Genomic DNA, 24410 nt, shown 5'->3' with positions numbered 1-24410 from the left:
TCACTTGTAAATTCTTGTTCCACTCTGGACTTCAGGCTAGAACTGCTTTCCTCACAGTCGCCTGAACCCCTACTGACAGTGTCTTTTGGACACTAGCCTCAAAAAAGCCCTGATGAGGCAGGATACCAGAGTGATTAAAACCTACTTTCCCTAGATGGATGGATCCCATCACCCAGGCTACAAATGTGCCTCTTTCCCCACAGTAACAGCAAGTTCTCATCTTTCTGCCTCAATGAACTGTGGGACAGGCGCTTAATTTCCAGTTTGTGGACAATCAACAATGATTTATCTTAAAGATGGTATCTAAAGACAAGTCAGCAAGCATTTCAGAAAATATCTGGAGCCAGATGAAATTCACCCAAAGGCAGAAGAGGTTCTTTGCCTTTGCCAGGCAAGGCTTCTTCAGCCATATATACAAAAATATTACTTATCAGTCAAGCTTATTTGTTGATCAGTATTTAAATGTTCATAAAATTGGCAGACTAGACTACCTTCCTACAGTTTGACAAGTTTCCAATATTGGTCTTGTTTTTATTTTAGACCTATTAATAAGATAAGGCATTGCTTACAGATGTAGATTATGGGATGTTTTAAAATTAAGTTGTTGGACAGATGCTGGAGAGGATGTGGAGAAAAGGGAACCCTCTTGCACTGTTGGTGAGAATGTGAATTGATACAGCCACTATGGAGAACAGTATGGAGGTCCTTAAAAAACTAAAAATAGGACTACCATATGACCCAGCAATCCCACTGCTGGGCATATACCCTGAGAAAACCATAATTCAAAAAGAGTCATGTACCAAAATGTTCATTGCAGCTCTAGTTACAATAGCCAGGACATGGAAGCAACCTAAGTGCCCATCGACAGATGAATGGGTAAAGAAGATGTGGCACATATATACAATGAAATATTACTCAGCCATAAAAAGAAACGAAATTGAGATATTTGTAGTGAGGTGGATGGACCTCGAGTCTGTCATACAGAGTGAAGTAAGTCAGAAAGAGAAGAACAGATACCGTATGCTAACACATATATATGGAATCTAGAAAAAAGAAAATGGTCATGAAGAACCTAGGGGCAGAATGGGAATAAAGACATAGACCTACTAGAGAACGGACTTGAGGACACGGGGAGGGGGATGGGTAAGCTGGGACAAAGTGAGAGAGTGGCATGGACATATATACACTACCAAAAGTAAAACCCATAGCTAGTGGGAAGCAGCCACGTAGCACAGGGAGATCAGCTCGGCACTCTGTGACCACCTAGAGGGGTGGGATAGGGAGGGTGGGAGGGCGGGAGATGCAAGAGGGAAGAGATATGGGGATGTATGTATATGTATTGCTGATTCACTTTGTTATAAAGCAGAAACTAACACACCATTGTAAAGCAATTATACTCCAATAAAGATGTTAAAAAAAAAAGATGCGGTATGTATATACTTTTTCGTTTCATAAAAAGGAACGAAATTGGGTCATCTGTAGAGACGTGGATGGACCTAGAGACTGTCATACAGAGTGAAGTAAGTCAGAGAAAAATATCATATATTAATGCATATATGTGGAATCTAGAAAAATGGTACAGGTGAACTTGTTTGCAAGGCAGAAATAGAGACACAGATGTAGAGAACAAATATTTGAACACCAAGGGGGGAAAGTGGGGGTGGTGCTGGTGGTGGTGGGATGAATTGGGAGATTGGGATTGACATGTATACACCAATGTGTATAAAAATTGATGACTAATAAGGACCTGCTGTATAAAAAAATTAAATTAAAAAAATTCAAAAAATATTGTTGGAGTCTTTCTTGCTAAGTCAATCAACCTCCTTTAACAATTTCCTTATTTTACAACAACTGATCCTTAAATCCCCTTCTTTAAGTCTTGTTTTGTGTAGAATAAATTTTCCATCTATGAAGCCTTCCTTGAAAATCTTTATTAAACTTCGTAGAGTTAGGAATCAAGTCCAGTCATGAGTGGGTGCTCAATAAACACTTGAATTATTGAAGGAATAATCTCAGTGGTTTTCCATGTGGAAGAACAGGCTGTATTCAGTCTTTTTTCTCTTCAATGGAGATATCAGTGATGTTATCAAAATGGGACTCCACAAGGTTTAAATAATGAAAGTTTAACTGGAAGAGATGTTAGATAAGCCAAGAGAGAAATTTCTTCTGTTTTTCTACTCACAGTGGGATTCTGAAACAATTTCTGCAGGAGTTTAGATGGTTGTGATCTTATCAAAGATATGTACAGAATATTTTTGGTTTTGAATTGATAATGAATGCTTTCAGAACTTGGGATGGGAGTTGAAAGGAGAAAAAATAGGAGAGAATGTTTTGAGATGTTTTAATTCATTCTGAAAAGTTTTAGTTTGATTTGCTCACGTTGTGGCCCTAAAATTTTTCTTAGGTACTTGCATAATGCGTGTAGTTTCAGCTCCTTAGGTCTGTACCAAATGTAAACTGGTTTAGAAACAGAACATTCTCCGGTAATGTTTTCTGTTGATGGGTCCTGCATATTACTATTTGGACATCCTATAGAGCTGATAGAAATGGCAATTTTGCATGAAAAATTACAAAGGCGTTGAAAGACATTTTTCCCAAAGGCTTTATTTCTATTCTCTTTTCAAAGACAAAAGCTGCTTAGGGCTAGGTCATATTCTATGGGACAGAGAAGGGCAACCAGTAAAATTGTGGAGTCACAACCGTATGTTGGGGATAGTTGAAGGCTACTTTAGGTTCTTTAGGTGAGAGAAGAAATCGGGGAGCCATTAATTGTTGTCTTCAGCTCTTGGCAGGGTTGAGACTGACATCCTCTGTGAAGAAGAATGTATACCCAGAAGATAGGGACCGGGAAGGAATGGGTTGCTTGACAGAGTGGTGAGCTCCCGGCCTCTAGAAGTGTTCAAGTAGATGCTGATGGCTCTCAATCAGGATAGGATATACTAGATTGCTTCATTTAGTGAGATGGCGGAAGTTCTTGGTGAAGAGAAGAACTCTATTCCAAAGATGCTGTGCTTCTGTGAGAGGATTTCAGGGAGAAGCAGCAGAGAGTGGTGAAAGCAGCGTTGTCAGAATGCATGGGGAAACCTGGGCTCTGGTCTCAGCTCTGCCACCATAATGATGGGTATTTGGGGGTAGGTCTCTTGGCCTCTTTGGCTTTCAGTCTTTATTTTTGTAAAGAGGGTTGAATCAATGTCCTCTAGGGTTCCTTCTAAATTAACAGTTTTAGGATAATAGTTTTCCCAGCCCACACTTTTTTTTTTCTTTTGCGGTACGCGGGCCTCTCACTGCTGTGGCCTCTCCCGTTGCAGAGCACAGGCTCCGGACGCGCAGGCTCAGCGGCCATGGCTTACAGGCTCAGCCACTCCACAGCATGTGGTATCTTCCCGGACCGGGGCACGAACCCGTGTCCCCTGCATCGGCAGGCGGACTCTCAACTACTGCACCACCAGGGAAGCCCCCAGCCCCCATTTTTGATAGTTGACTGAAGGCCCTGAAACCTTAATGGACCTAAACCGTAAGGCAGGAGCGGCAGAACCATATGCTTGTTGAAGACAACAGGGGCAAATCATACGTGGGATTCGTTTTTGTAAGGAGCCTTCCTGAGACTTCTTTCATTCCATACTCTAATTCAGTGATGGTTACAATGCAATAACTCCATCAGTAAACTCATTTAAAATAAAATATCATCTTGGAGGTTATGATTTTAATTTTATTAAACTAACATGCATTATGGATCTGTTATGAGCACGGCATCAGGACTCTAAAGATGAGTAAGAACACACCATCTCTGGTTTCAGCAAATTTACAGTCTAGTGGGGATTACAGCTGGATTAAACTAACAGTAATGCAACGTCCCAAGTTAAGTGTGAAGATACAAGCACTGTGCAAATGGCATGGTCATATATGCTGCTTGGTGGGACGGGGATAAGCTTTGTACAGGGCTTGGCTTTCCATGGGTTCTTAGAGGGTGAGGAGGACTTCGCCTGTTGGAAAAGGTCACCCCAGCGAGAGGGGTTCCTATGAGGAAATACACAGAGGTTTGAAAGTCCATGGCATGTTTTGGAAACAGTAAGTATCTAGTAAAGCTGAGCACAGAGGACCTGGGAGGTATGCTTGGTGATCAGGGGTGGAAAGGTGGTTTGGGCTGGTTTGGAAAGGGTCTCAAATGTTATGGTACTAGTTTGAGCTTTCATCTTTAGGCAGTGGAGAATCCTAGTAGCTTTTATGCATGACTTTGGGTCTGTGGTTATATGGCTAATCTAATTGGGGGGGGGGTGGGATGGCTTGGAGTCGTGGGGTATTGGCAGTGTCCAACATAAGTGTGTGTGTAGGGATAATCAACGTTCAACCATGTTCCTGAAATGATCTCTATCTGAACCTCGCTATCCTCTAAGTTCATTAAAGTAGCATAGCCCAGGTAATTCCTCTCCACCAGAGACCCAGATCATATTTTAAAGAAATTAAACCGTTGAAAACTTGAACTAGACTTTTAAAAAAATCTAAAATAGAAGTAATAGGGAAAGGAGATGGAAGACAACATCAGTTTCAAGGCTTGTGTAGCAACTGGTCTCAGAATGGTAAGGGTCTGACTATAGCACTGCGCTAGGGATGGAATGGCAGAGTTTTGGAGGTTTTACAGGACTTTGGAAGAGGATAATGAGTTTGAGTCCTAAGCTTGATAACCTTGGGAATGCCTGCAGGACATCCTGGTAGAGACACGTTTCTGATGAGAGTTTTGGCTTGTAGACACATGTACTTGGTAGCCCTCAGTGATGGCTGAAGCCATGAGAATACATAAAAAATCTGAAGGAATTCTTTTTAAAGTGGGAATGGGACACAAACACAAAATCTTTAAGAATATAAAAACTCTGAGAGGTGAGCAGAGAAGAGGAGCTTTGAGAGAGTGATTGGAGTATAGGAAGAGAACCCTAAATAAGATTCTGGTGATGTTTTTGGCATATAGAAAGAAAAGTTGAAGAAGAATGGTGTGTGATATGGGTTCTCGCTGTGACCAGAGGGATAGGTGTTCTGATTTCATTTTATTTTTATTTACTTATTTTTAAAATGAATTTATTTATTTATTTTTGGCTGTGTTGGGTCTTCATTGCTGCACGCGGGCTTTCTCTAGTTGCGGCGAGTGGGGGGGCCCCTGTTCGTTGCAGTGCGCGGGCTTCTCATTGCGGTGGCTTCTCTTGTGGAGCATGGGCTCCAGGCGCATGGGCCTCAGTAGTTGTGGCTCGTGGACTCAACAGCTGTGGCTCGCGGGCTCCAGAGCGCAGGCTCAGCAGCTGTGGCCCACGGCCTTAGTTGCTCTGTGGCATGTGGGATCCTCCCAGACCAGGGCTCGAACCCGCGTCCCCTGCATTGACAGGTGGATTCCCAACCACTGCACCACCAGGGAAGTCCCAGGTATTCTGATTTTAACTGGCTATTCTGGGATCTGAGCGAGAGAGTGTTTGAAAGAAGATTGTTGAATCATGTACCCTGTAGATGGGTGGAAACGGACCTCAAGAAGACCCAATTTTTCTTGCTTTTATTCATTGCTTACCAGGCAACCTTGGGAGCTGTAATTTCATCTTAAATGGAGCCATCCCCAGGTATGAGGTTGGTTGTAGTTCTCTGGATACAAGATTGCTTCTAGTTCCTGGACCAGGAATAACCATTACAATATAAAAGTTGGTGTCCCAATTTATCACATATATTATTGTTGTAAAAGCACATAGACGTCCCGCAGTCAAGACACAGCCCTGCCCTCAGGACCTCACATCACCCTGGGTTGTAGAGTTAAGTAATACAGTGCTGGACCTGAACTTCCTAACTCAGGGCCAAGTGCTGTTTTTGCATCTCCTCTGCCTCTCTGCCTTTCAGCTTCTGGCTGGTTTAATTAGAGCGAACTAGTCCTCAAGAGTCTGAGCATCTCTAAGTAAACTTTGAATATCATATTCTTAAACATAAAAGCCCTGAAATAGTATTAGCACTGTGGTGGCCTCACCAGGATGCACCAGTAAGTGAGGCTCAGCTTGAAGCCATCATCCTACCTCTGCCGTGTTTTACAGCATTCAGACGATCCTGTTGAACCCAGGAAGGAAATTTAGTTCCCTGTGACGCTCACCTGGTGAGAGTAGCTCTGAACCCTGAAATGATCCACCTGAAGGAGGCACAGGTGTCTCAAGAGCACAGATTTCTTGTAAAAGTGATCACATAGCATGCTCTGAAATCAGAGCTTTGTTTCACCAGACTTTGCAACAGGCTGCCCGCAAAGCATGTGAATAAAAACACCACGCTCTGTGCCTCCAAGTCCCACTCTAATAGTTCTTGTTTGCTTTGCTAATTAAGAGACTTTCACAACTCCCTCCTGACCTAAATGCGTAAAACGTTGCATGTTGTTTTGGCTCTTCTAAATAGCTTTTGTTTGGCACATTTTGAATTTATAAGGTCAAATGTAATTAGCTCCAGATATCCAAGTCTCCGTTAGGAATGATTTCAAGGAGCAGTACATCTCAAAACCAACTTAAAAGTCTCCAATCTCTTTGCGGCTTTCAAAAATGTTTAAATCTCTAAATTGACCTTGATACTGGACAGATAAATGGGGAGAAGTTTGAGGGAGTTATTGGGCCGAGTCAGGTACTTGTGCTAAAGGCTGGGAGTTAAAAAAAAAACCTTAGACAGACCTGTCATAACTGTGTTTTAAGATCAATATTCACTCCTGCCATATGGAGCCAGACCTCTGGCTGTCATGGCTGCAACAGTTTGGCCCTGTGTAGTCTTCCCTTAATGTCTGATGCTAATCAACAAGTGGATACCTAGTGCAGATGGCCCCCTAGCCCCAGTGCACAGCCCCTCTGGTTACGGATGCTGTACAGCAGAGTGATGTGGGCATGTAAGTGGGTGGAAACTTTCTAATGTGTCACAATAATAACAATGCATAATTCTACTGCTGTTCAGTTTCCCCTAGAACTTCAGCCAACGCAGCAGCCTACTTGGTTCACAGTCCTATGTGAATGCTAGACAATTAGCAGCTGATAATGAAGAATGCCATGGGAACCAGTGGGAAAATAACAGCTTACTCCAAAGGTATAATGAAATGAAATTAGCACAGACAGTAAAACAGACAATTTAGGGTGGTGTTTTTTTTTTTTTTAAATTAAAAAGAACCAGTAAATACTTCTAGTAGAGAAATCTGAGAATTGATTAGAATCCCATCTGTTTTGGAAGGGGATTTTATTCAGAAATTAATTCCAGGGCGGCTTCTTAACTTCTACTAAGGAACTAGAATAAGTAAAAGATGCCTATTTTATTTGAATACAATGATAATTTTGTTCAACTGTTGTTACCTAAATGGTTGTCCTGTGGTCTGAACTTTAGAAAGGGGCACAAAGATAGATAATAGATTTTACTGTTAGGGCTATCTGTACATTATGCTCTTAGCTGAAATGTCAGTAGATTTTGAGTGTTCCCAACAAATTCTTGGTAACAGGGTGAACTTGTATCTCTGTGGATGCGTAACTTTCTGAACACAAGAAAATACTTATATTGTCTGAGAAATTGGGGCTTTAAATGGCCCTTAAATCTTCCTGTTTCTAGATGTCCCATATGCTGCTTAGTCCTTGAGCACAAAGATCTACATACTACTTTTTAGGGTCAAAATGTAAATTTGAAGAGTCTTTATAATAATCTTTTAAAAATATTTAATTGTTTTAGACTGCAAGAAAAAACTTTTTTTTGAGGATTTTGGATTAGTGAAAAACAGTTCTGTGAAAATTTCAGTCTCACTGTGTGGGCAGTTCTGCAAGTTGAAAAATAAATAAGTTATAAACAAATCAAAATTATATTTCACTCCAGATGCTCTCCAAATGCATTTGTTTTGGAGAGTCGGAGAAATTTGGATATCTTTCTACTGAGACATTTTGTCTGTCTGAAGTAGACTTGTCTCTCAGTTTCTCTCATTTATAAAAATATTCTTTTTACTTGAAAGGTAAATTGCCACATTGATTCAACAACCATTCCACCAAAATCTTATAAATGTATGCTCCCTGATATTTCTGCATGGCATGCTTTTGTTGGGCACATGTTCATAATTTGATCATATAGTTAAGTTCAGTGATGTTCAAGTTATAATGAATGATATTCATGCTAACTGATTAATTTTTTGGCAAATGACATAGAAATTGTACAAGGCCCATATATCGCTCATTTAAATTCAGCAACATAAACATGCCATTAAAAATCCAACAATCCAAAAATGTTGACTGTTGCCTTATAAACCATCAACGCCACATCATTCCTTTTGCTTCTTTTTCTATCCTCTTCCCCATCTGGGAAGATGTAGGAAAATGGAGAGGTTGGGGATGGTGGAGAAGAGCTGAAGTGTTCAGGAAACTCAGACAAGTGAACAAAGACTCAGAGATTCCCTCCATTGACCTACTGGTGCGTTTCAGGCATTTTCATCATTACATGCTGCTTCTGAGCTCACCACCTGAGTATTAAGGAAAAGGAGAGCAAGCCTGCTGACAATTCTTGGCTTCTAGAAATGTGTGTGCGCATGCATGTGTGTGTTCATGTTCGTGCTAAGGGGTGATATACCTTTAAACATGTAAAGCAGACAAGTTAGGTTACTTAATTCTCAGGAGAAGGTGGACATATTTCAACACACATATATTACTGTATTGAAGATAGCATCCCATGTATACCCCGAAATGCTGTGTTCTCAAGTGTTTGCAGAATGATTGGTTGCTAGTGACTCCATATGTTGCTATGTTTTATTTTGGAACATGTTAAAATCTCATTTAGGTTTCATTAAGCCAATTTTTTTTTCCTATTTTTTGAAAGGTCTGCTTTTTCCTTCCAAATAATTTATTTGAATATGTAGTTAACATACCCTTGTTAGCTATTACCAGGAAGAAAATTTAAGTAGCACTACCCATTTTCATATATATATATATATATATATATATATATATATATATGTATATATATATATATAATATTTTATATTTTGAAGTCCTAGAAATATTTAGAGAAATATCCGTGTTGGCTGTTGAGGTTATAATGCCTAACTAGCCCTAAATTTAGTACACTGGCAAAATAATATGCTGCTAAGTGTTTAAGGCTTTGTTCTTTTATTTATGTTTTGGTTCCAGAAGCATCACTGTAGGAAAAAAGGGAAATTAAAATACTCAGTTTAATTTGTTCTGTACTAATTTTTTAAATGACATGTAATTTTGTAGTTGGTTGTAAAAACACAGCTAATGGTATAAATGAGTCCGATTCTTTGTACAGTTGTTTTGAATTTGTGCACTGAAGCAGCTCTATGCTCTATATGGAGTTGGCACATTGGTGTCCAAGTCTTAAAAGTTTCTCATTTCTTACCTTCTCTTCTTTTTGCAAAGAAAGTCTGAACATAAACTGTAGGTCAAGGGCCTCAACTCTTATTGTGCCACCTTTGCCTTTGAAAACATCTCCTTGTTTTGCAGAAGCTGCTGATATCTAATGCTATAGCTTTTACATCACCTGCTTGCCCTGGGACCAAAGGAGTCTGGGCTTGGGTCAACCTGAGGGGTGGATGCCCATGCTGCACTCAGGTCAACTCAGCTCTGACCATCCTGGGAGGCTCCTTGGGTCCTCAGGTTGATGGATCCCTGGAGGAGGATGTAGACATACCCAGGCAATCCTAAATTCTTTTTTAAAATGTATTTTTACTGAGATACAATTGGCATATTATGTTGTGCTAATTTAAGGTGTACAACGTGTTGATTTGATAATTTATATATTGTAATGTGTTTACCATTGTAGCATTAGCTAACACCTTTGTCCTGTCACATAACTGATTTTTTAAAAAAATAAGTTTGTTTATTTATTTATTTTTGGCTGCGTCGGGTCTTCGTTGCTGCACGCAGGCTTTTCTCTAGTTGTGGCGAGCAGGGGCTACTTACTCTTCATTGTGGTGCGTGGGCTTCTCATTGCGGTGGTTTCTTTTGCAGAGCATGGGCTCTAGGTGTGCGGGCTTCAGTAGTTGTGGCATGTGGGCCCAGTAGTTGTGATTTGTGGGTTCTAGATCGCAGGCTCAGTAGTTGTGGCGCACGGCCTTAGTTGCTCCGTGGCATGTGGGATCTTCCCGGACCAGGGATCAAACCCATGTCCCCTGCACTGGCAGGTGGATTGTTAACCACTGCGCCACCAGGGAAGTCCACATAATTGATTTTTTGTCACATGATTTATGTCACATAACTTGTTTTTGTGTGGGGGGAACAATTAAGATCTAGTCTGTTAGCAGCTTTGAGGTTTGTAATACAGTACTGCTGTATGTAGCCACTGTGCTTGAGCCTTAGATCAACCCTGGAATTTTAAGGTGAACAAACTTAGGCTCAAGTCAGGGACTTGTGCTGCATGACCACACTTGAGAACCTCATAGAAACAATTACAAAGTCATGCTGCTTTTTAAAGGGACGAATGAAATTGAAACTATGTCATGGAAAACAGGACTCTCAGGTTGATGGCTACTCAAGGATGGTAGAGGTATATAGGTGAGTAGAGTTTTAGATTTACTTCAGGCTTTCCTCATGTTTTTAATGAGATTCCTCACAATCCTCAGAGTGGTGTCAAGAAAGTTCCTGAGAAATTGTAACTTTACTCTTTAATGATTTCTATTGTCATTGCTCAGTTAATTCTGATTTCCCCTCATCATTTTGGTAAGTATAGTTTCGGCTCCCTCTTATCTTATTTCTAGTACTCATGAGTCAGATGGCTACAATTGGCTAGCTTTTTTTTTTAACCTCTTCAACAACCGTGGAATGAAATTACAAACATCTAATGACTGTGTGACATGCAGAGGCCTCTCTGTTTATGTCATTGCATGCTCTTGAGCCGTTGCTTGCGAACCAACAGATGGGGCTCTCCAGTGGAACGTGAGAGGTATATTTAACTTTGAAGAAGTTTGAAAGCGTCAATATGAACTATGTGACCGAGCTTCACAGCCATCTGATTTCCAATTTAGTAATTACTGGAATAATTAGATGAGTTACTCTGCAGATGGCCGTGAAGTTTCTTGACATATGTGCCCTTGTCATCTATGGCAGATGATACAAGTAATGCTTGTTCTTCACCATAGCATTTGTATATATGGGATGCAAGATGACTTTAAGCTTCCCTGCCAAAGTCTCTAATTTTATTTAGACTCAAATGTAGCAGCATCAAACCCTCTTTGGCTTTGACTGATAGTACTGTTGGCGTGCTGTGTTCAGTGTTACACATAGATGCTAGAGCTGTGCCGATGACAAGTCTCATAATTTACAATATTTAAACTTTATTTTTAATTCTAAATATTGAGTAATAAAATTACAGAATATTTAAACATGCAGAAAATCACTTCCAAACCAAATCTAAGAAAACTATTATAATTTTTCTCATATTTCTTTCCAGTCTTTACTGAAAGCTGTTTAGAATTTAAGCATCTTTTTGAGATGAAATTTATATTCCATAAAATTCACACCTCTTAAAGTGTGTAAGTCACTGGTTTTTAGTATATTCAGAGAATTGCACAAGCATCATCACCATCTCATTCCAGAATAATTTTATTACCTCAGAAAAAAAACAAACCACCCATACCCATTTGCAGTCACTCCTCAGCCCCCAGCCCACACCCCAGCTTCTGGGAACAATTAATATACCTTCTGTCTCTGTGGATTTGCCTATTGGACATTTCATGTAAGTGGGATCACTCAATATGTGGCCTTTTGTGTCTGACTTTTTTCACTTAGCATGATGTTTTTAAGTTTCATCCGTATTATAGCATGTATCAGTACTTATTTTTCTTTCTGTGGAGTAATATTCCATTGTATGGATATACCGCATTCTGTTTATCCATTTATCAGTTGATGGACATCTGGGCTATTTCTACTTTTTGGCTATTATGAATAATGTTCTGAACATTCATGCACAGGTTTTTGTGTGAATGTATATTTTCAGTTCTCTTGGATATATACTTAGACGTGGGATTGCTAGGCCATGTTTGTAATTTTAAACCATTTTTAAAGAGGACAGTTTGTGTGCAACCCTGGTTAAGCAATTCTTACAAATCTGGGGTCACTGCCAACTTCTAAGTCATTTCTGTGATACTCTACTCATGTAGAAAGTACATACGCTAACCTATAGTTTAACGTAGCATTTGGCTAGCAGCCTCTCACGCACCTCTTCAGACTTCCAGCTAAGTACCCATAAATACATAGAAAAAGATGAAATTAGAATTGATACATTCTGAGAGGAACATGAACTCTGATGAAATAACCACACTTGCTGAACTAAGTCTTCTCTCGGCTTTAGCTACATTTGTACTTATTCCTAGTGTTCTCCACCATCCAACTCAAAAGACATTATCTTCCCCCACTGTCTGCCACTGACTCAGATATTCAATTTACAGTTGTGACAATGGGTGTAGTAGTTAACAACACACTTTCACTTATTTAGTTGAGTGAAAAATGTAGGCCATATTTAAGAAGATCTGCTAGAATGCAGAAGAAAAAAACCTAAAAATTGGTAACTGAAGAAATAGTACCCCAGTTTAAGAAAGAAACAAGAACAGTTGGCACAGAAGAAATTACTGAAGACATAATTGAAGAAAATTGTTCCAAGCTTTAAAAAATCCATGGATATGTTGGTGAAAAGACTAGGTTCCAGGAAAAAATCAACAAAAGATCCCCAAAAATGGCACATTCTGTCAATTTTTTTGTGTTAAAAGGAGAAATTCTAGACCAAAAAATTCTGTTGCCCATACAATAACAAAAAGTAAACTGCAGCATCACACTCATTCATGAAACATTAAAGATTAAAAGGTAATGGAGTGATGTCTAGGCAATTTTGAGGAAAAAAAAATATTGGTACCTACCTAGGAATTTTATACCCACCCATAGTTTAGTCACTGCTACAAGAATTATTACTAACAAAAATATTTTCATCTACAAAAAGTAGAGTTATTTTGAACAACACAAGGGCTTCCCCCCATTCTTTCTTGTCTCTTTGGAGATTATATTGAATCTCTTTATATTGTCTTCAATCTGGAATCTGTGAATGTTTTTATATTAAATGCATTAATATCAGCATGTAAGATAGTATCTCAATTATGGTAAAAATAGTTAAGAAAACAATTGTAAGAGAAAACAGTGATAGGTGGTGAGATTCAACATGATCTTTTTTTTAAAAAACATTTTCCAGTATTTTCAAAATATTTTACTACATCCATGAATTATTTATTTTTTCTTTAAGTCTCTAAAAATAATAGAAGTTTTTTTTAATAAAAATATTTTATAAGTCAATAAAGGTAAAATCAATACAGACAATTAGTATTTGCCCAACAGTCAAAATGACTGGAAGAAAGTACCCAAAGTCTTGAGTGGTTGTCTTCATCTTTTTCTATATTTTGCAGATTTTATGTAATAAGCCTCATGTTGCTTTATAATGGAAAAATATAGCTTATTCAAAAATCAAGATTTAGTTTCCTTAATGAATGGCATTATTAGGTACAAATGTTTCTGCTTATGGACGACAGATGAACCCTGTTTTACCTAAGCCCAGATCTTAACATAAATCATATCCTGTATTGTTAGTGTTACTGACCCGTTTGAGGTATATATTTTCTTTCCAGAAGTTTTCATTTATCAACATGTTGTAGCATAGAAGAGTCCAACATTTATTCAAACATCAAATATGTATTGAGTGCCTATCCTATGCTAGCTGCTGAGAGTACAGTGGGTAACTGAGGCAAAGTCCATGTTCATATGCAATTGAAAATTTAACATTTGAAAACTCTGGAAAAAGCTTTTGAGGTCTCAGTGGATGGGAACACATAGTAGAAGCATCCACTCTGGTCAAGAAGAACAAGAAAGGCTTTCAGAGCAAGTATAGTATCAGAGTTAGACAATAGACGGTGACAGTTGTACCATGGGTTTGAAATAGCTTCTCCAAAGGTCTGGAGGTAAGCTGTGTTTGGGGAACCAGAAATAGATGAATATACTGGCGACAAAGAGTTTGATGCTGGGGAGTGATGAGTGATAAAGACTGGAATCAGCAGCTAGGTCATAAAAGGCCTTGTAAACCAAGTTAAGGAATTCAAGTTTTGCCCTGTGGGTGATGGGAAGCCATTGGAGGGTAAATTAGTTTCCTAGGGTTACCATGATAAATTACCACACCCGTGACAGCTTAAGACAACAAATATATTCTCTCACAGTTTTGGAGACCAGAAGTCCAAAATCAAGGTGTTGGCAGGGTTGGTTCCTCTGGATTCTCTGAGGGAGAATCTCTTCCAGGGCCTTCTCCTGGCTCCTGGTGGCTGCTGGCAACCCGTGACATTCCTCAGTTGGTGGCTTCACAACTCCAGTCTGTGCTCCCGTCTTCACATGGTTTTCTTCTCTCTGTGTCTTCTCCCTTTCAGTGTCTTTTAGGGATACTTTTCATTGAATTTAGGGCCCACCCTAATCCTGGAAAATTTCATCTGAAGATCCTACCCTAATTACATTGCAAAGACTTTTAAATAAGGTCACATTCTGAGATTCAGGGTGGATATCTCTTTTGGGGGCCATAATTCAACCCACTGCAGAGGACTTTAGGAGGGCAGTTGAACAAATCAGACTTAATTTCAGAAGGATTGCTCTGGCTACTTTGTGGAGAAAGGATTTGAGGGGGTGAGGCTGGGCACCTGGAGATCAGTGAGAATCTGTAAAGGAATCTCAAAGCTAGAGGCTTTGGAGATAAGAAAGTGGAGGTAAGTATAGGGTACTCTGAAGATGGTTGGTTGTGAAGGGGGAAAGAGAAGGCTATGGATGAAGAGAACATATGGTGGTGAGGAGGGTCTTTTAAAGGATGGGAGATACTTAGTGCATTTTTCATGCAGGTGAGCATGATGTTGTATCTACTAAGGGAAGTAGCTGAAAATACAAGAATCGTGGGGGGAGGTAGAGATAATTTTTTTTTGGCCGCCCTGCACAGCTTGTGGGATCTTAGTTCCCTGATCAGAGATCGAACCCATGCCCGCTGCAGTGGAAGGGTGAAGTCCTAACCACTGGACCTCCAGGGAATTCCTGAGATAATTTTTTTTTAATTGAAGTATAGTTGATTTACAATGTTGTGTTAGTTTCTGGTGTACAGCAAAGTGATCCAGTTATATATATATATACACATATTCTTTTTCATATTCTCTTCCGTTATGGTTTATTGCAGTCTATTGAATATAGTTCTCTGTGCTGTACAGTAGGACTTTGTTGTTTATCTATTTTATATGTAGTAGTTTGTATCTGCTAATCTCAAACTCCTACTTTACCCCTTCCCCATCCCTCTGAGATAATTGTTTTGATGAAAGGGAGGCAGTGGGTGCTGGAGCACAGCCTGTGTACAAAGCAGCACGTCCATCTCCTGTTTGACTACTCCGGGGTATTTTAAAAGCTCTGTAAAGATGATAATGGTGATATTGAGGAAGATGGTTATTCCTGTTTGAGAACGCTATATGTGCTAGGTACCACACAGCTTATTTTCCCTGTGTTAGCTCATTTAGTCTTTAATGTAGTTATATTTATTATATCCTTTTATTGCTTAGGAAACTGAAACACAGAGAGGTTAAACAATTTGCCCAAGGCCACAAAGATAATAAGTGGTAGAACGTGATTTCCTCCCGGGCTGTGTGACTGTTGAGTCCATACCAGTAAACACTGCTACCTGTGCTGCCTCTGGTGGCCGAGGGAATAATCAATCTGTGCATACTTTTTTTTCACAATATATGTTGACTTTGAAAAGCAGGCGCTTATTATCATTTGCAGATTACAAAGCTGTTATCTTGCCTGCTATTTTTTTGTTTGTTTGTTCTTTCCCTGGCTTGCCACCAGATTAATTCAGTGAGGCAATGCCATTTATTTTCTTCATCTTTTCATAGGGTTGGGACTGGTTTGATTCATCCTTTCTCTGTTTATCTGGATGGTAGAATGAGGTGAATATTATCCCTTCATATTATTAATTCACATATTAAACCTGCTCAAGGATTAAAGGTGCTCTTAGGAGACTCATTTTCATAAGCTTTTGCATATACACAACTGCCTTGAATAACTTTTATTGACACTTGCTTTGTGATTGATTCCTTTACAGAACTTGATTTTTGATTTGTTTATGGAATATTGTCTTAACTCAAATGTCATTTCCTTGGGGGAATCTTCCCTCAGCCCGGAACGAGCTCTGGCCTACGTGTTATATGTACCTCATAGCTGAACGCAATGGCTGGGACTCTGTAAAGCATACTGGGTAACACTTAACCAGGGTCCTTTAAAACTCAGGAATTTTTTGATGAGGGGGGAACAGAGGAAGATGAAAATTCATCTTCCAAAATTCCAAAAAATTAGCAGTCAAAATTTAATTTATTATACGGATGGCACAAATTAGGAATTTTCTTGTCACCACCGATAATCATCATCGTCATGTATTGCTTAGATGAATTTGCAAAACTGTATCCAGGAAATGACTTTCCTCCAGTTGCTCATACCGATAGATGTATGTCTGAAACTTTGTCTCAGGTGATTAGTTTCTAAGCTTCAGGCATTTTGTATTTTTAAAACACTTGCTTTTATAACAGTGGTTAACCATTTCCAGCTCAATGCATTTGACTGATATCTCTCTATTAGCTTGCATGCTTGAAGTTGAGTATTAGGCTGAGGATAGGGGCCAGAGAAGTTATATTCCAGGTCGAAGAAGCCACGTGTGCAAAGGTATGGAGGTCTGTCATCTAGGAACCAGCCTGGCAGGATGTACCTGGCAATAGTCCTTTTCCTTTCCCCTGTACACAGTTCTGCGGATGCCAGCAGGTCAGGACTTGTAGAGTATCTGCCACTCTAGTTAATAAATGGAAAGATTCCAAATAACTTTGATCAGTCGTTAGAACGAAAAGTTGGTTCACTTGATGATATTTTTTCCTTTGTGTTCTCTTGCCAGTCCCTCCTGAAGCCATCAGCTTCTTGTCTGCAGTTGGGGTCTTTCTTGTTCTTCTGGTTGTCCTCTTCCTCTTCATCAACAAGAAACTGTATTTCGAAACCACAGGAGGCCTTCCATGCCTGGACCAACAAGGGAAGAGAAAGCACTCTAAAGACAAGACTGGGATCCATGAAGGGCTGGGTAAGCGTCATGCTTCACAGTCTCCTGAGCTTGGCATCTTGCTGTGGTTTGGGTCAGGGAAAGAATGTCACTGTTTCAGGATGGAGCCCATTAAGAAATCACATATGAGCTGTTTAGCAGCTGCTGTGGTGGACACGATGAATGGGCATTACTGAAGAATACATTAGCTTTAGGAAAGTAATGCTCTCTTCAGGGTCCAAGGAGCAGATGGGAAAAGGCTGACCACCACTTCCCATCTTCTTAGCTTTTTAGATGTCTGTGTTGAGTTTCCCTCTGACTAATGCTTGAAGGAAAAAACTGGATTTTTATTGACAAGAGCCTTGATGTGTTCTGGTCTCATTATGCTGGAACAGTGTTGACATTTCACTTCAGTTAGCTGTTTTTGAGGTTTTCAGTGCTCAGGGCCACTGCCCACCTTATATGGCAACAGTCACTTTTCCAACAGGAGGTTTTTACTCTTTAAGTTCACTGAATCTACTACATCAGTTACTAACTTCTTTCAATTTGATGGGGGAAAATAACATACTAAAAGAGATAATTGGCTTCGTGCTCTTAAAGGACACATTCTGTTTTCAGTTGCTAAAGGGTAGAAATTTGTGATACAGGATGTTATCAGAGTGATGATTATCATCACACAGGAGCTGGACATTTAAAGACAGAGCTCTTATCTTACAGGTAACAACTTTGCTTTCTTTTTTTTTTTTAATCAGTCTGAGTCTTACCCTCCTCTCCCATGCCCCATGTGTGGGGCATGACGGAACTGGTGGAGGGACAGTCTTAACATTACTTTTCTGAGCAGGCGCAAGGCCTTGAGGAAAACACCCCTTAGTCATCCCACCTCCTGGGCATGTTCTGGGTGAGCCAGCCTGGACCAAGGAGAATATTTGGCTTATTGATATGGCACCTTAGGTAGCCATCTTTTAACTTTTTTGCTTGGATATAAGGAAAGGCACAATTTTGGAATAAATGTGTATTAATTATCTGTTGCTTTAACAAATTACCCCACACCAAATATTAATTATCTCACAGTTTCCAAAGTTCATGAATATGGGACTAGCTTAGTTGGGTGGTTACAGATCAGGGTTTTTCATGAGGCTGCAATGTCAGCTGCAGTCATCTGAAGGCTTGATTGGGGATGATTGATTCACGTCCAGGATGGCAGAAGGCTTTAGTTCCTGTGTGAACCCTCTACAGAGCTGCCTGAATGTATTTATCACATGGCAGCTGGCTTCCCCCAGAATGAAGGATCTAAGAGAGGAGAGCAAGAGGAAGCCACAGTTTTTTGGTTTTTTTTTAATGACCTAGTCTACATACAGTGTCACTTTTCACCACATTCTAGTCATTTACTAAGTACAGCCTGTGTTCTAGGGAAGGGGGATTAGGTTCCACTTTTTCAGGGAACAGATCAAAGACTGTGTGATGTGTTTTTAAATCACCATAGGAGAGAATAATGGGAGGGGTGTAAATTGCAGTTGATTTGGCATTGCTACTGTTGCAGTGGCCTTATTTTTTGAACTCCACTTGGGACATATGGCTCATCTTCTGAAAATAGAATGGAATTTGTTATGTGAAATCTGGGACTTACTAATGGTTTAGCCACTACTGTCTCAGCTGGGACATAGGTGAGCATGATGCATAGACTTCTGTTTGGTCATGGGGTGATACGAAGGTAGGGTTCATAGTGATTCTGCTTTTCTCCTTTCAGCAGCTGACTGTCACTTGTTGTGTGACCAGGCAAGTTATGGAACCGTTCTAAATGTGCTTCCTTATCTGTACATTGGGGTTATCGATACATCCCGTACAGGGTTGATCTAGATTAAATGAATTAATTTTGTAACGATACCAGCATTGTTCCTATGATAAAAGTCCTAATAGAACTTTAACCATAGCTGTGTGGTATTAACAAAATTCCAGTCACAATAGTGGCTTTAGGAATGACCTCACACATGAACACATTGTATTCATTACTTAAATTGGGAGGTTAAAGTTGGTGGTTTTCTCCTTTTCAAACTATCATGGGTACAAAGAACTAAGGGTAGAGCTATTTAAGATATTTTTCTTTTTGTCTTGTTTGACATGTTATCTGAGTAATTTAGAGACAATTATGAATTATACTTGCAAATAAGTTGAGGTTTGAAGATAATGTTGAAACAGTAACAATAAAACATGGAGCAGGAGCTGTTAGCTCAAGAAACACTGAAATCCATGTCTCAAACTTAGAATGGGATCCTATGAAGGAGCTTGAAAAATAGTTTAATAAGGAGAATCTACAAATTATAACGTCTGAGAAGCAAACACCTTCATTTTGACATTTCTCCTTTAGAAGTTTAATTATTATTGATCAAGAGTCTTTGAAAAATGTGCTTCTAGCCCAGATTTTATCTAACTTTTGATGTTTGCCTTAATTATCATCCTCAGAGCCCTGACTTCTCAGTAAAGTTGGGATGTTCTTAACGTATTTTGACAAATGTAGAGAAGGGAGGAAGGCAGCCTGGTGTGGTGGAAAGAAGCACAGTGAAGGGCTTCCTTGGCGGCACAGTGGTTGAGAGTCCGCCTGCCGATGCAGAGGACACAGGTTCGTGCCCCAGTCTGGGAGGATCCCACGTGCCGCGGAGTGGCTGGGCCCGTGAGCCATGGCCGCTGAGCCTGCGCGTCCGGAGCCTGTGCTCCGCAACGGGAGAGGCCACAACAGTGAGAGGCCCGCGTACCGAGATAAAAAAAAAAAAAAGAAGCACAGTGAAGACAACCAGAGCTTAGTTTTGCCACTAATTGGCTGTGATATTTGGGGAAGCTCACCTCACCTCTCTGGGTCTTAAGTCCTCACTTGCAAACTGATAAGTCTGGACTAGGTTCTTCTCCGAACTGCTGTCGTGCAATCCTGTTTGATCCTATGGGTTACCGTAGCAAATTCTTCTCTGGGTCTCAGTCTATGAATGAAAGAGGCCTAATGAAAATGATTAAAAGCAGCTAGACCATCCTGCTCTGAGACTGAGCCGTATGAAATTGCCATTTGAATAGATCAAAAAATGGCTGAATATCAACAACCCAATCATTATAATCTAATACACATGTGAGGTTCTGAGGAATAAAATAATTCTTTTCTTTTGTGTGGCAATATCAGAGAGGCAGGCGTGACAATTTATTTTCTGAACCCACTGTGCAAAATACTTTACCTCACAAAAATACCTTGCCTTTTCGGCTATTTTTTCAAAGTTCAAAGAATTTACACATATCATTTTATCTGGATGTAGGTAAGGGGAGAAAGAAACTGAAACAGTTTCTTCCTAATAACATAGGCAATCATAATAATGAGATAATGATAATTAGTGGCTATCATTTATTTAGGATTTACTGTGGCCATACAGCTGCTAAGTCCGTTACATGGATTATTTGACTTCTTAATGCAAGGTACTTGTGTTGTTTGTTGGTAGTGATTGCCTTGGGGGAAGGGTGGATATGACTTGCCACAAAGAAGCCATTGTTCAGCGTTGAGATAAAAAATTGATTAAGAATAAAAATCCCATGGTGAAATCATAGTTTTTAAAGAAGCTTAGCTTTGAAAGAGGGAGCAGAATTTTGTTTTTTGTTTTTTTTTCCCCCTCAAAAGCTTTCTTTATGTATCAAAGGCAACATTTAGAAGTCGGAGCAAAGAGCTTCATTTTCAAAGGCACAGGGTAGAAAGGATGGAGGATGTGACAGCAGGAGGGTGTTTCCTCCCAGGCAGGGAGGGGAAGAAGAAAGGCTTTCCATCACTGGAAAGGGCAGCCCATGGCTTGGAAGGACCACAGGGAAAGAGATTTGGAGGGCTAGAAAGTTGCCTGGACCCTGAGAAGGGTGGCAGACGTGGGGTGGGGTCGCAGTGGTTGTGGTGAGAAGATCTGAGTCCAACATGGCCTGAGGAAGAGGTGAAAAGCAGAGCACCAGGTGCATCCCCTTCCAAAGGGTGGCAGGAGACTGCCTCATCCGTGTCTCTTGTGGGCCTACCGTGGCTGCAGGGGTAGGACACGCTAGTGGGAATGGGAGGAGAGAGATCTGGAAAAGACTCCCTGAGCAGCTCTTCAGGTGAGCAGCTCATGTCACACAAGGGTTTAGAAGTTTCTGCATGACCCTGAGGAGTAAGAGCGCTGCCAGGGAGCACTCCTGCCCGGGCGTTGTCACACCTTGGGGTAGGGTGGGCCTGTAACAGAGGTTGGGGAGCATGACACCCGAGGCCTCCCTCTTGGGTTAGTGCTCTGCTGTTGCCTTCTTGAAATTCTTAATGGTTTTTGAACAAGGGTCCTTCCATTTTCATTTTGCACTGGGTTTTCAAATTATGTACTTGTCTTGCCTGGAGGAATGACCAGAGGTACTGCAGGTCTGGGCCCTTCCCAAGGAAGGCTGTAGAGGCAGAGGCTGACTCCTCTGGAGGTCAGGGAGCCAGCAGGGAGGAACGGCACACCACGGTAAGCATGCTTACAGCTATGCCCATCGCTCTCTGATGAGCAGGAGTGTGGGGTGGGAGTGCAAAGCCCCCAAACTGCTTACTTATCCCAAGTGAAAGTGACCAAATGACTTTGAGGGGGCAAGCTGAAGTTTAGTTTCTCAACACAGAGCATGGGAGGGGGCGTGTTGACAGAGAGAGACGAGAGCACAGTGAGACAGCATGGCGACAGCTTTTGTACGTTTAGGAAGAGCTGGTGCTCAGCCAGGGCTCAGCAGTCAGCTGTGTCAGCTGGAGCTCGGGAGTGAGGCGGTCCACATGTGACAGTTTCTCCCCACCAGTTGGATAAAAGGCCCAGCCAACTGGTTCCTCCTCAAGACCACTCCCACCTCTTCACCTACAACTGAATGTTTAGCTTCTGGTCCAGCTGGGGCTCTGACCTGCCCCAGTTCCTTCTGCTTGGGCCATGATGCTGCTGTTGTCAGATACTTTTTATTTCAGTTCTGCATTTAGGTCAGAATGTGTTCAAGTACAACCTTCCTACTACACAAGTGAGGAGGCAGGTACTATTATCATCTCCATGTTATAGATGAGGCAACTGAGTCTTCGAGAGAGGAATTTTTTTTCCAACCTATTAAGCGGCAAAGCTGGGACTCGTATCCCAAAACTGCCTAATGTCAGAGGCCAAGGTCTTACTTGCACTACTTTTCTGCCCACCTGATCTTCCCCACTCAAGTCACTATTTCATGCTTTTGAACTTCTGGGATGGGAGAAAATCAGGCGAAAGGAGGGTTTGGGGGATGGTTCGGTTTCCTGTGGCTGCCGTACAAACTACCACAACCTTCGTGTCTTAAAAGAACATAAATAGATTTTCCACACAGTTCTGGAGACCAGAAGACTGAAATCAAGATGTCAGCGGGTCCACGCGCTCTCCCAGCTTCAGGTAGCTGCCGACCATCCTCGGCATTCTTGGGCTTGTGGCTGAATCACTTCAATCTCTGCCTCCATCTTCACATTGCTGCCTTCCTGTCTGTGTCTGTCCTCTCTCTGCCACTTGTCATTGGATTTAGGTCTCACCCTGATAATCCAGGAAGATCTTCTCAAGATCCTTAATCACATCTGCAAATACCCTTCCACCATTCACAGGTTCCAGGGGTTAGGACATGGACATACCTTTTTGGGGACCACCATTCAGCCCATTATAGAGGGAGAAGAGGTGGAAACATCACCTGGGAGTGATGTTCAGTCACTCCGAATTAGGAGAGTTGATGAAGAATTGGATACAAGATTCTTCTTTTTCCATTTTCCTTGAAGAGTGATATTTCACACTCCCCATCTGGGGTTAGAATGATTCTTTCAAAGAGAGATAACAAAAGCTTGTCAGATATTTATGGTATAGACTGTAATCAGCAGTCAGAGTGTTTTCCAAACGTGAGCCCCGTTGAACTACACTGGATCTCAATCTTGGGAAGCTTTTAAAAAATACCAGTGCTCAATCCCACCGCAACGAATTATGTCAGAATAGGGAGTGACAGTGGTAAGGCAAACTGTACAGTTTTTAAAAGAATACCAGGTGATTTAAAGGTGTGGCCAGGGTGGAGTGCCGCTGTGGAAGGGGTGGGTTCATCGCTAACTTCCCCTTTCAGGTAGGGGAGGTTAGCGCTTTGAACAGTGTTAACGCTGGCCCAATCCATCTTTGCTTCTGCCCACAAAGTATCCATCCAGTGGTTCCCCACCTGTTTCCCTCCCTGACTGGTTCATTTCAGTTCTACCTTGGTCGGCAGGCAAGCTTTTTCCTTCATGATGCTTTCCCTCTCTACCACCCCATATACACTGTGGCACTATTAGCAGATTACTTTTGCACAGGGATTTAAATAAGGGAAAGTTATTTAGGAAAAGTGTCTACTTTATAAGATTATTCAAAGTTGTCAAATTACAACCATCTCTAATTTATATTCAAGATTCTGAGTTTTACAAATTTTTAGTGAATTGGACCAAAACAGAAGAATTTGGCTGCCCCATCTTGGTAACTTCCAGGGTTTTCTGAATGATTGTGACTATATTCCATTTTCCTCTTATGCCCAAATAAGAAAGAGCAATGACAAATTTTACAAAATGGTGTGAATCAGGATCTGAAACAGATGTAAAAAAATATATATATATATATACACACAGTACTGGATAGCAGATATGGTTGCTTTTATTATTATTATTACTATTATTATTTTTTTGGCTCCTTAAGATTGAGAAGGACATTTAGCCATCCTACAGTTGTAAATAACCAGTGTCACCTTCTTTATACTTCATGTTTAGTATGATTGATGAATTAAATATAGGCTGAAAAAGGTGTCTCAAAGGATAATATAAAAGCAATACAATTCATTTTTTCTGGGAGGTTTTGGTTGCTGTCTTTAATGTTGTATTTTCTGAACCTAGAGTCTAGTCTTCTTCACCTGCAGGTCTGTGTGGTGGTTTTGTGCTTGGACTGCTCAGATGAATTTTAAATGAATCAAATATTTTAGAATGACAAAAAGGCTACTCCCCTAGCCCCTTTTTTTTTCTGATAGGATAATTAAAACCTGTAAATGCCACTGAACTGCTTTTGATACGATTTGTAAACTTTTGGATTGTAAAATAATTTGTTTTAGAGTTATGAATTAACTATCTTTAGAAAGTTGAAATCTTCAGCCCCTCCCACCATCCCCCCTCATTGTACTTTTTTTGTCCTGAGATAGTGGGATAAATGGAATAGCCCCTCTTTACTTCCTGTCACCCTTCCCCAATGAGGCTTAAGCAAAACAAGACCCAACTTGGAGGGTGATACCTAGAGTGGGAAATCTACTTGTTAACC

At 40.6% G+C, this 24410-nt stretch overlaps 1 protein-coding gene across 8 annotated transcripts in view; it reads left to right on the top strand.

Moving 5' to 3' along the window:
• Positions 1–24410, top strand: part of SYT16 (synaptotagmin 16) — a 256159-nt gene that overhangs the window by 88005 nt on the left and 143744 nt on the right. For 6 of the 8 annotated variants that reach the window (XM_079914264.1, XM_079914270.1, XM_079914269.1 and 3 more), the window contains exon 2: positions 16960–17139. Coding sequence is in view for 4 of the 8 variants with exons in the window: in XM_079914270.1 (XP_079770396.1) it covers positions 16960–17139 (180 nt within the window). In the remaining 4 variants the exon portion in view is untranslated. Of the gene's footprint in view, positions 1–7036; positions 7075–16959; positions 17140–24410 lie in introns of those variants that run through there. The other 2 variants (XM_079914272.1, XM_079914268.1) reach the window with 1 other exon arrangement.

The sequence above is a fragment of the Stenella coeruleoalba genome (assembly GCF_951394435.1).
Source record: "Stenella coeruleoalba genome assembly, chromosome: 2".
NCBI lineage: Eukaryota > Metazoa > Chordata > Mammalia > Artiodactyla > Delphinidae > Stenella > Stenella coeruleoalba.
This window is presented reverse-complemented; position numbering and strand designations above follow the sequence as displayed.